The following is a 13286-nucleotide window of genomic DNA, read 5'->3' on the forward strand; positions in this document are numbered from 1 at the left end:
AGTCCATCGTGCCGAATTCCACTAAAATTAAACACGATGGTTTCCAGGGGGAACTGCGTGGAGGCAGGTTTATTTTATTTTTATTTACACATACACTAAACAAACTTTTCACTTAAATACTTCCAGCAGCAGTATTTCCGAACCGATACGACAACATAACCTTCAAGAAAAGAGTATATTCCTTTTTAAAAGGCCGGCAGCACACCTGCAATGCCGCTGATGTTGTGGGTGATCATGGGCGGCGGTAGTCACTTACCATCAGGTGAGCCACACGCTCGTTTGCCCCCTGTTTTTTTTAAAAAAAAAAATATATTTTTTATATTTATACATGTTACATACAACAAAACAACATAATAATAAAGATTACACAATTATATAATAACATTACTATTTTTCTCTGTAATTAAAATAAAAAAAGAAAAACGTAAAAAAAAAAAAACAAAATGAACGTAGCAGTGTTTGTGCAAAGGACCTAACTCAGCATACGTCGCAGTTTCATATCTGAAGCTACGACAATGATTTTTAGTATGCCCTTAAAACGTAACTCATATGACACATGTGTGCAAGAGATGATAGAGTGTATTGCTAGCAATGGGTCAGTTAAACCCCACTACTGACAATCCCTTTCCCCCTGAGTATGACACGTTTTCCGTGCCCTTTAAATGGATTATAATAAAATGTTAACTCCACCGGCGTTGTTAATATACGGTGGCAGTTTACCAATGAGCGAAGACAAGTGACGGTGAAAGTAGATAAGTTAGCCTATGGATTCAATCATACTATATTTAAAGATGCACTATTACCAGTGGGTGTGGTGTGATGTGGTGAATGTAACAAGAAATTTCTCATACTAAATAACGAGTCTACTGCGTTAAGATAGCCGGTTAACAGCGGTAGGCGCTCGCGCGTTGTTCACACCGGTCTTTCGGTGTGACCAGCTACAAGCCCATCGTGTTGGAACTGGGAACTGAGCGTGGTCGTTTCTAGGGGGAATCGCAAAGTGGTCGACCCCACAGCTAGCAATTGAGCTACTAATCCCCATTACTAAGAATTCCCTTCGCCCCCGTCCTCTGTGCCAGAGGTGTAGATATATAATGGAGGCAACCTAGAAACACTTGACAGAAGAGGGCGCCATCACACGATTTTAGTATTAGTAAACTATTTTTCATTTCAATGATAAGTGTCACAGAATCACCCCAATCGCCTGGTCCTCTAGCTGGAAATAATCTGAATTATGAAAAACTACGACGCAACGAAGATCTGAAAGTACCTACAACCTAGAACACCCGGGGGAAAGGGATTGTTAGTAATGGGGTCAAATAGCCCCATTACTAGCAATATACCCTGTCAGGCCGACCTCCACGTGGTTCCCTTTAGAAACCATAGTGGTTAATTTTTTTATACCACTGAGGTGGCAAACAAGCATACGGCCCACCTGATGGTAAGTGGTTACCGTAGCCTATGAACACCTGCAATACCAGAGGTATTACGCGCGCGTTGCCGACCCTGAAGAAACCTCTTTACCACCCTTATGAAGAACTCCATGCTGTAGTCTCTTGGGAAAACCTCGGCAGGGAGCTCATTCCATAACTTGAGTGTTTGTGGGATGAAACATCTCTGAAACCGAGCAATAGGCGACTATTGAGGCTTTAGGACATGAGGGTGAACACCCTGTCGATGGCGAGCCGTACGAATATGGTACGACTCGAACGAATGTAGTACGAAGTGGCTGTGGGCATCATATTGAACAATTCATCTGAGCACAATCCGTTGTACAAGCGGTAGAACACGCAGAGTGAAGTGAATTCTAGTTGAATTTGTCAGAATGGACTAATTGACCTACTTTCCCCCTCATCTATTATCTTCCACTGGTGTCCTGCCAGCGTATATCAATAGCGTAAGCGGGGTTACTATTCCATTATCTAGACGAATGGCGGTCCTCCACCATGCGTTTTTCGAGGCACTTTCTTCCACGCACAACCACTCTTTGAAATCAACTATAATGTTTTTAAAAATTTGAAAAAAAACTATACCAATGTCAAATACTTAAAGTATTTGACATTGGTATAGTTTTTTTTTTAAATGATTGTAAACTAAATAGACAGTAATTTTAATATTAAATCTTATCAGTTTAACAATTGCTAGGAGACCAAATAAAGATAAAATAAAATAAAACTTCCAGCAGCAGTATTTCCGAACCGATACGACATAATAACCTTCAAGAAAAGAGCATATTCCTTTTTAAAAGGCCAGCAGTACACCTACAATGCCGCTGGTGTTGCGGGTGATCATGGGCGGCGGTAGTCATTTACCATCAGGTGAGCCGCATGCTAGTTTGCCCCCTGTATTGTAAAAAACATCTGTTTTCCCCATTGCACATTATAATTTTTAGGTTATTTTCAACGAATTAATGCGAACAGTAGGGAAAACCATGACTATGTATTGGGTAAAATGAAGTAAAGATCTAGCAACACTGCCCAAAGAGTTAGGTTTTTAACTAACCAGTAAAAGAGTACATACTGCGTCATAATCAATCTATTTACTACGAATTACTTTTATCGTAACCTGCGTCTTTTATTTTCGTGCTTATAACATTCAATTCATTTATACGAAGTTTTTATTTACATACATATACAGTCACGTTTGTTTCACTTTGAAATATTTTGATAAATATCTACAACGGAGTGAGGTAAGTATGTAATATACCTAATCTTGTTCGCTTGTTAGTTTCTATATATATATATATATATATATATATATATATATATATATATATATATATATATATATATATATATATATATATATATATATATTACCATTTATATTACCATTATATATATATATATTACCATATATATTACCATTTTCACCTATCAAAAAGAATATATATATATTCTTTTTGATGGGTGAAAATGGTATGGTAACCCCACCTGCGCTAACGGGATACGCTGGCGGAGCACCGGTGAAGGGTGACAGATGAGAATGAAAACAGGCCAGTTAGCCCATCATGATGAATTCATCAGGAATTAACCATGATAGTTTCCAGGGAGAATCGCGAGGAGGTGGACCTGGTGGGGTATATTGCTAACAATGGGATTCTCAGTCTCCATTACTAACAATCCCTTTCCCCCCAGTTTCTATATATTACCCTGTATATAACTGTAATTAGCTAGCACTAAATGTTTAATGTATAATTAATATGTATAATTAATTAATATACTAATATGTTTTTTAATGGGTGAAAATGGCATTGTAACTGTAACCCCGCCTGCACTATTGGTATACACCGGCAAAAAAATATCAAAAAGTTATAATAAAAACAATGGAAACTTGTTTTTCCCCTTTCATTTAAGAGTTTCCTCCTGTCGGTGCAACTAATTCATGCATTCTCTTCCAGCCACCTCTATCTCAGGCTATATATTCGACCTCCCTATAGGTACGACATGACACCTAGTTAATAGAAACTATAATTTTTTTTTTAATTTTGTCTGTACATATTTATATTTATTCTGATATCACGCGAAAACTATTACACCAAATTGAATACAATTTTCACAGAATTGTTCTTTACAATATTACTTACAATCGCCTATATTTTACCTTGAAGGCCCATCTGAAAAGTTTTTTATTACATTGGTTTTTCGACTAGTAAAGTGGACGCGCACGAAGTCACGGTCAAAAACTAGTTAACCCTTCTTTGTATGATTTTTTTTTTATTGGTGAATAAAAAAAATAAATCAAGGTGATATAATTCGTGTTCAAAATTAAAGGCAAAATGGTTAAAGAAATAAATTAGACAGCTATGTTTTTTTTTTCTGCAATGGACATTAAAAAGGTATCCAGACACGATCAAGTTAAAGTATATATGTATATAAGTTATAATTTTTGGGCATTCAGTGTTATGATGGAAATTTCCACCAGTATGCAGAGGATTAATATAATATATAGGTACAAAGATAAATCTTAATAAATTCTTTGTAAATACTTTTTTTAAATACGTATGTAATAATTCTTTTTTAAATACGTATCTAAACGCTATCTATGTAGGTACGTGACTAAATGTATTTCTGACGTGATATGTCCAATATGAAGTCGTTATCATTTTCGTAGTGCGTGTCAGATTATCAAACTGTGTACATCCTTTTTATTTATTTAAATAACTTTATTGACCAAAATATTATACGAATAAGTTACAATAGGCGGACTTAATGCCAGTAGCATTCTCTACCAGTCAACCTTTGCAGTGAAGAGTGAATCACGAACGCGGTACGTCATTATTGGAATAGGTAAAAAAAATAACAACTGTTAATGTTGAGGGAGAGTTTGTACAAAAGTCGATTGCTTGGGTACCTCTGTCCCATTCGTGTTTCAACCGTGAAGCAGTTGTGTTTGCATGGCTGTGTTTCGGTTTGAAGGGTGGGATATGGCGTGAATTTACTGGGTACGTGTATCCTCATGTCCTACAGCCTCAATGGTCGCGTACTGCGTGGTTTCAGAGATGTTTCCTCCCACGAACACTCAGGTTGTGGAATGAGCTCCCTGCCGAGGTTTTCCTAAAAGACTACAGCATGGGGTTCTTCAAAAGGGGGGTAAAGAGGTTTCTTCAGGGTCGGCAACGCGCCTCTGGTATCTTTAGATCTACGAGTATCTTCCCACGGAAGAGAATTCCACAATCTAGTAATTAATCTATATATTTGTAACATCACAACTCCGTCGGTTATAAACTGATTTGGAAAATTTAATTTGAACTGTTAGTAATGCGAACTATCAGTTCCATTGCTATCAATATATATATATATATATATATATCCTCCTGCGGCCCGGTTTCAAAGTGGGTACATCCAAGGAAGACTTAATGTCCTAATATTAGAACAAATTAATTAAGTCCTAAACGCCCAGACTAAAAATTGTTCATATCTTGGTAACCACAACAGATAAAGGTGTAATATTTTAGGGATACTTTAATATTGATTTAGGCTTGTCCGACAGAAAAAAAAGACTCCAAAATATTTTGTTCTATATTTATCACATTGGGATGCTACATATAACCTGAAGTCCCATAGAAAATGGAAATTTAAACACCTGATATAACAAATAATTCAATTCCCAATAAGTACATCCTTATTACTGTATATCAATACATGCCATAATCAAGAACAAGCCTATGAAAACTTTTAACTCGCCATTTGTTATTAGCAGACTCTTTCTTGTTTTATAAACGGCTGTTTGATTCGTTTTATCTACGATCATATCTATTAGCTCATCATCAAAGTATTGAGTAAAATAGTCTAATTTTGAAAAATTTGTTCTGTCTTGTATCGAGTACGATGGCTCAGAAAGCATAGGAAGGTTTTTTGTGAAATTCTTTATAGCCCATGTAAACTGATTATCTGAACTGCTGCCACCGCGAACACTAGTAAATCGCGGAGTGCGCTCACATCTTCTGCTGTAATGTGCATGACTACGGGCTCGCATGTGCGATCGATCTCGTCCTCGACTACTTTTCAGAATTGGTGATGGGCTCTTAGACTCTGATTCTGAGCTGGTACTGATTTCACTTGCATCATTCCTATCTGGAACGAACTCATTGCCAGTATCCTCTCCTGTAAAAGAATCTCCCTCGTCGTCTTCGAAATCTGATTGATATAGTATCTCTAATATTTGACTATCTGTGAAAGGGAAAACTGTGTCAGCACAATGGCGGAGACTAATTAGAAGGAAAATAATTAAAGGTATAAATGCCCCCCGTACTAGTATTAACATGAAATAAAATCACTAAAAAACCATATAAACGCTTATAGTGCTAGTATTAGTACAAAAAAATAATCACTAAAAAAGCATATTGATATTGACAAAATTACGATAAAATAATAGTGTTTATATAAACTGCATCCCTTTGTCCCGATAAAAAAACAAAATGTCGTAAATATAACACAAAGATTTAAAAGATATAAATTAATTAAACAAACCTTTTATCGTTGTACTTGCCATCGCTTCGACTTAGAATGACAGAAGAACGAAAAAAAAATCCCTGTCCATTGAAAGCAGTGCACTGCCACAATACCAAATATATTTACAAACTAAACGACATTGAATACACAACGTGGCACGTAATTCAAACGCGGCAGATGATGGAAAATATTTTGTTCTAGTATTAGTACAGTGGGCGTTGACTCCAAATTGCTATTTTAAAAATTGGGCGTTTACAACAATGTGATTTTGTTCTAGTATTAGGACTTCAGATCTCAGGAGGATATATATATATATATATATTAACATACTTCTTAATTTTAAATACACTATCCGGACTTGACGCGATGGAAAATGTTTTCCACGTAAATAATACCTACTTACCTGCTTCTGGCGTATCGACATACGCCGTGTTTATCAACAAAAATTTTCCCTTGGCAATTAAGTTCCGATAGTGTATTTAAAATATACATATGTTAACAACGCAATATAGTTTAAAATTAACTATACTTGTTTTTCTTTTTCAGATCTCCAAATAGAATTATTTCTTCTTACATAATCCCATATATAAATCTATTATGCGTAGTGACCAATCCGGACATTGAAGGAAGTACAACATGAATCACCATTACGAAAATACTGCTGACGAATGCATTGTAATTTGCAACATATGCAATGTAAAAGTGCCAAATACAATTAATAACAGAGATGAACACTCGTATGGTGTAAGGCATGAAACAGAATACGATAATCTTTTATTAATAAATAAAATGAAAATGATAAATGACACGTTATATTGCCATGTTTGCAATCTCACAATGTATAATACGGATGACTTAAATCATATAAATGATGTGAATCATCGTTACGAAATAGAAAAACTTAAAATCCATCCCCATATGGAAAAAAAAAATGGTAACAAACTGGAATGCCGTGTCTGTGAAGTAGTAATTTCTAGTAAAGATCATTGTGTCAGTGAACACGTTGAAGGTAACAACCACACGATCAATTACTCCAATCTACTCGAAGACAATATGATAAAAAATATTGGCAAGCGTGTATTTTGCGAGCTTTGTCGTCGATTTGTGAAGGCGGTAAAAGTTATTGATCATGTTCTAATGGACGAGGATCATATAGATAGGTACATTTGTAGTTTGAAACAAAATCCAGAACCTCTTCATTACCATATGTGCTACAGTAGTGACCCCAAGATAGTCATCTGTAAAGTTTGTGATAAAAGCATCACTTGTACAGTGATCAATAATCATATTAGTAGCATGATTCATTTACAAAAGTTTAAAACAACTCTTGCGTTCAACAAAATGAGGAAGACGAGGAGCAAAAAGAAATATTATTGTGATATTTGTCATGTTTATGTTCCTAATAAGAACGAATTGGAACATATTAATGGTAAAAATCATGCAGAAAGTATTAAGGTAATGATAATGAAAAGAATGGTTAACGATTTATCTGAAAATAATATTTATTCATCAGACGATGAATATGATGAAGAGGATGGTACTGAATATAGTTGGGATGATGATGAGGAGGATAGTACTGAATATACTCGGGATGATGATGATGAAGAGGATGATACTGAATATACTCGGGATGATGATGATGAAGAGGATGATACTGAATATAGTTGGGATGATGATGAAGAGGATGATACTGAATATCGTGACGATTATAGGTATGATAATAATTATAATTATTAACTTGAAGAATTTTCTTTTATCTTTATAAGGTATTAACTATTGATATTGGAGATTGTGGATTTATATTTGGTGGAATTTGGAATCCATCTTAATAAGTTGGACAAAAAACCTATGGAATGACGTCGAAAATGGTGTTGGGTTTAAAACTTATGGAAGTAAACAATAGAAGTACCTAAATAGTAGTTTATAAAAAAAATTACTTGACTGAAAATAATATAGGATTTTTAATGGCATTTAAATGGAATGGAAACCTTCCCTACGTAGTAAAATGAAAGCTCTGAGAAGTATGTGTGGTATTACATTAAAAGATAGAGTAAGAAACAGTGTGATTAGAGAGAAGTGTAGACTGAAACACGGTGTAGTGACAAAAATCGAAAAGGGAATGTTGCGTTGGTTTGGCCATTTGGAGAGGATGGATGGAAGAAGAGTTACGAAGTAGATTTATTGAGCACGAATAAATGGAGATGTCGGTAGGGGCCGCACTAGACGGACGTATGTTTGAATAAAAAGGCGACGTGCTGAAGAAGAGCCAAATTAAAAGTACCCGTAACCGGCGAGCGTGTATGAAAAGATTAGACTGTGGGAGAAACGAAAGAGGGAGACTTTGTACAAAAATCGATTGCTTGAGTACCTCTGTCCCATTCGTGTTTCAACCGTGAAGCAGTTGTGTTTGCATGGCTGTGTTTTTGAAGGGTGGAATATGGCATAAATTTACTGGGTACAGAGGAATAACATCTGAGTCCTCAGGAATGGCAACGCATGGGAGGTATCATAGGCAAAACAGTATACTCTGTTATGTCTACGGTACTGCTCATGTCTATAGGCGACGGTTACCACTTTACATCAGGTGGGCCGTCAGCTTGTTTGCCATTCTAAGTTGTATAAAAAAAAGAGGGTTGTTTGAATCGAAGCATTTGGCATTCCATTGTTTCTGCTTATTCTAATGGAAGACAGGGAGACGTGACATGTATGTACGAGTATGTACCTTCCCTATAGTGTACGAAAGATAACGGCGAGTGTCAAGGAAACTGACTGCCGATTTACAATATTTTTCTTTTATCTGAAAGGAAATACATATTGGTTTTATAGAAATTTTATAAAGAGCGATTTAGTAGTTTAGTTTCTAGATTAAAATAACTGGTTTTGTCACAATTTAAGTGTTTTTTTTTTTTTTTGTGAAGACACTTATTGTCTATTTACAATTATTATCTGATAATGAAATGGTAACCCCTGCGTTAAATGTATACGCTAGCTAAGCGCCATGCCGTCATTGCAAATTCACCAGGAATTAAACGCGATAGTTTCCAGAAAATCAGAATGGATTTTTGCAACGTGACCGAATACCTAAATGCCAATATTGAATTATAGCATTATTATTTATTTAGGTTTAACTGTAAGAAGTGTGACAATAAAAATTTTATAACTTGAAGTCATCATTATTGGTATATAGTTACCATTATATTGACATGTAGTAACTAATTTATAATGTTAACTATAATTCATTTGTAATTTTATTTTTATTTTGTAATTTAAATGTTATTATTATTCTTATTATTTATTTTATTAATTTCAAAATTAGAATGTAAATATTGACTGGCCATTGTGTGACGAAAACTGTTACATTGGTTAATAAAGAATTGACTTTAAGCAATATACTGTATATTGCTAAATGCCAGTAAAGCCTGGAAGAGATCGCTCTTAGCGATAAGGCCGCCCATTGTTTTATCATTGTTATTATTTCTTATAATTGTTTGTATGATAAGTTTTCTATTGTAATCTTATGGTGGAAACAATAAAGAGTATCTATCTATTATACCTGTAGTAAGTGGTCTAATCATCATCTTCCTACCCTTATTCCAGGGGGGAAAGGGATTGTTAGTATTGGAAACTGAGAATCCTATTGCTAGCAATATACCCAACCAGGTCGACCTCCTCGCGGTTCCCCCTGGAAACTATCATGGATAATTCCTGATGAATTCATCATGATGGGCTAACTGGCCTGTTTTCATTCTCATCTATCACCCTTCACTGGTGCTCCGCCAGCGTATCCCATTAGCGCAGGCGGGGATACCATACCATTTTCACCCATCAAAACAACCCTTATTCCAATCATTATTTGGGGTCGGCGTAATCTGGTTTTATCCATATTACTAAAGGATTGGGCTTATAGTTTTACAACCGGCCACCTGCCTGACGTCAACCCTCTTTGGGAATGCTTTTGTTGGTGGTTTCCGTTACCTACGGTTCCACACAATCCCACATAAGGGACTACTCACACTTATTCAACTTTTGTCCATAGTAAACAACGATTTTGTATTTAGACGTGTACGCATTCATTCGACTCTACGCGTCTATTCTGCTTTCGCGGCAACTCAGTATAAAATGAGGATAAATGTGTGTTTATCATGCGAATGCTATAGAGAGCGTTCAGCGCTGTTCCGCCGCATTCACCGTCGAACGCGGCGAAACAGCTCTTTACAGGGATGTTTCGCGACTCCTTGTCGACAAGTTGCGACCTGTATTGTTTCTGCATTGATTTTATTTATTATTGCGTAATCATTATGTACGCAACGATTAAAGAGTGCAGACGTATTTTATAGTAAATATAAATATTTTATTTTTACGAAATGCAGCATATTCAACGCCGTACGCAGTAGACAAGCGTTTCAGCGGAGATAGCACGCTATGACGGCTTTTCTCATTCTTACGACGCCGTACGCGGCTGATAAAAGCAGAGCTGAGAGAAGTGTGACCAAAATCGTTCAGCGAAACGCAAATGGAGATGAATAAGTGTGACTAGTCCCTAAGTCCCTTATTCCTCTCTTTTACTAATTTCCTTTACGCATTTCCAACGATCCCTTCCTTTTTTCCTCAAACCTTTCCTCCAACCGTAGGTGATCTAATATTGCTAGCAATTAGTAATATATCCTAACAATCCCTCTGTCCCCTTTCCCAGTATTTTATACTTATTGGTTAGGGATAAACCAGGGAGTCTTATTTTAAAGAAATGACAGCGTTATAATTATAACTCCTTTATTTAATAAGATTGGGGTACTCACGCCATGATGGACGTCAGTAAAGAGATAAGAACGGGAGATTACATTACATAGAAGGAATGATAAAAACTGTAAATCATATGGTTGCCTCCGTTGCAAATATAATTAGAAAAAAAAAAAGACGAAAGATACACGATCAGTTATTATCAATTATATTTACATAAAAAGAAAGGAGGCAACCATATGAATTACAGTTTTTAACATTCCTTCTATGTAATTCCTTGTTCTTAGGTAATATAGGCTAATTCAGTGTTGCCAGATCTAATCTACAACTAGTGATGTACACTCATACTACTCATGCACATTCTAAAACATTTTTATAATTGTTTATGCAAATAAATTATTGATTGATTATTTTGTAGCCGACACCTTTATTTTTTTCCTAACAACAACATGACTTTTATTTTTTCTTTCTTATGCGGTGCGGTCTATATTTTTTTTTTTTTAATAAAGGATGCGTTTTCGGAGTTGGCATGCCGGCGAAAAGGATGAGTCGCAATCAAACAGCAGTGTTATAGTATACAAGCATAATTAATATTTTGATATAACGCCACACCACACATGCATGAAATACAAAGAGTACCTACAGACACCAATCCAATAGGTTACAACCTAAGAACAATGCTATTCTTGTCAGTTCATAACAGGCTAGTGACGCTAGTGTATATAAAATATTATACGGCCGTATTATTGATATTTTTATTTATACATGATATAATGAAGCATGAGCACCTGCGCCAAGCAATAAAAAACACGTATTTAAATCCACTTATACTTTTATTATATTTATTTATTACAACAATTTCCTTAGCCATATATCTTACATTTTTCACACACACCAAAGACAATCATTGCAGCACCCTCTCGCCTACTCTACCGTAACTACTCTTTCGTTGTCTGTGCCTAATGTTGCAATTATTAAAAATAATAATTGTGGAGGCTGGAGACACAAAACAATTAAACTCAACAGGTATATTAGCCTGTTCCAAACGGAACAAACGTACTAAAAAAAAAATCAACAGGTATAACCCTACCAAATTCAGATACAACCTGCTTGCATACTTTCTACATAAACTGTGTACAATATATAATCTAGTAATGTAAAATTTGTCATTGACAAATAATTGACATATCAAACATTTTCTATACACTAACCTGCTATGAATTGAGAAAAATAGCAACTGATGGTGTATCTTTCGTCCTCTTTTTACTAATTATATTTGCATAAGAAGAAAGGAGGTAACCATATGATTTACAATTTTTATCATTCCTTCTATGTAATTCCTTGTTCTTAGAATTTAACAAAAACACATCGTTTATCGATATGTTGCCACGATTGAGCTCGCCATCTTTTTGCGGAGCGCAACGTGTCTGTCTTTTTGTATTGAGTTTACTTGCGCTTGCGAAATATTTTATAATAATAATAATAATAATATAATTTATTTGCTCAAATATGGGTTATTACAGATGTTACATTAATAGGTTATTACGCCTCCATATTTTACCATAAATGGCGTGCAAATCTTCTCTTAATATAAATATTACCATATTTCATATATCATTAGCGTATAAGCACCTATACCAATAATAAAAAGTATAAACAATGTTTCCTTCATGTTGCTTAGTCTGTGCACGAAACTTGTATCGTTGAAAGAAAATTCTGAATAAAAATCGCCATTGTACAAAAGTCGATTGCTTGGGTACCTCTGTCCCATTCGTGTTTCAACCGTGAAGCAGTTGTGTGCATGGCTGTGTTTCGGTGTTGAAGGGTGGGATATGGCGTGAATTTACAGGGTACAGAGGAATAACACCTGAGTCCTCAGAAATCTTAACGCATAGGGGGTATCATGGTCGAAACAGTATACTTTGTTATGTCCATGGTACTGTTCATGTCTATAGGCGACGGTTACCACTTTCCATCAGGTGTACCGTCAGCTTGTTTGCCATTTGAATTGTTTAAAAAAAGAGATTAAAAATTATAGTCGTCATGAATATTGTCATTATCACTATTGCATCACCATGGTGATGATAATCATCGCTTCTATTATTCAAACTGCGTGAAGGTGATACAACGCGTGTCTTCAACTGACGTTTATGTCCTTTGTCCTTCAAATGGCCAATGACTTCTTCTTCAGATAAATATTTATAACACACTTGGCAAAATTTTCTCTTGCTATCGTCCATAAATATTATCATATTTTCTTTAAGTAGATCATTGTAATTCTCGGTATGTCTCTTTCCATTGATATGTTGGATTACACAATGTTTGTTATTAGGTACAAATACTTTACAGATGTAACATTTCAATTTATTACCCGCAGTACCATTATATATGCAACTTATTTGCACTCAACTTATATGCATTCAACAGGACGAAGTTTTCTAAATTTTCCATCTTTTCAACCGATGTTAAAGAGGGAGGTTCACAAATATGTTTTTTTTTTTTTTTTTTTTTTTTTTTGTTGTTGAATTAGTTACACTAATTACAATTCTACAACAGTCTAAAATTTGTAATATTTTAGTATGTAAATTTTATATT

At 35.2% G+C, this 13286-nt stretch overlaps 1 protein-coding gene across 3 annotated transcripts; it reads left to right on the top strand.

Annotated features, from left to right (window-relative positions):
- Positions 1-2491: 2491 nt before the first annotated feature.
- On the top strand, positions 2492-9512 carry LOC113515842 (glutamic acid-rich protein-like). 3 transcript variants are annotated; one of them, XM_026900146.3, is made up of 2 exons: positions 2492-2689; positions 6501-9512. In XM_026900146.3, exon 2 carries the CDS (start codon positions 6591-6593, stop codon positions 7689-7691), a length of 1101 nt encoding a protein of 366 aa, XP_026755947.2. In that variant the 5' UTR covers positions 2492-2689; positions 6501-6590; the 3' UTR covers positions 7692-9512. The 3 variants fall into 3 exon arrangements, with proteins under 3 accessions (XP_026755947.2, XP_026755941.2, XP_026755933.2); XM_026900140.3 differs by lacking the exon at positions 2492-2689 and adding an exon at positions 4060-4289; XM_026900132.3 differs by lacking the exon at positions 2492-2689 and adding an exon at positions 4060-4269.
- The last annotated feature ends 3774 nt before the right edge of the window (positions 9513-13286 follow it).

This window comes from Galleria mellonella, unplaced genomic scaffold (genome assembly GCF_026898425.1).
Source record: "Galleria mellonella isolate WM207_F2 unplaced genomic scaffold, CSIRO_AGI_GalMel_v1 utg424, whole genome shotgun sequence".
Classification (NCBI taxonomy): Eukaryota; Metazoa; Arthropoda; class Insecta; order Lepidoptera; family Pyralidae; genus Galleria; species Galleria mellonella.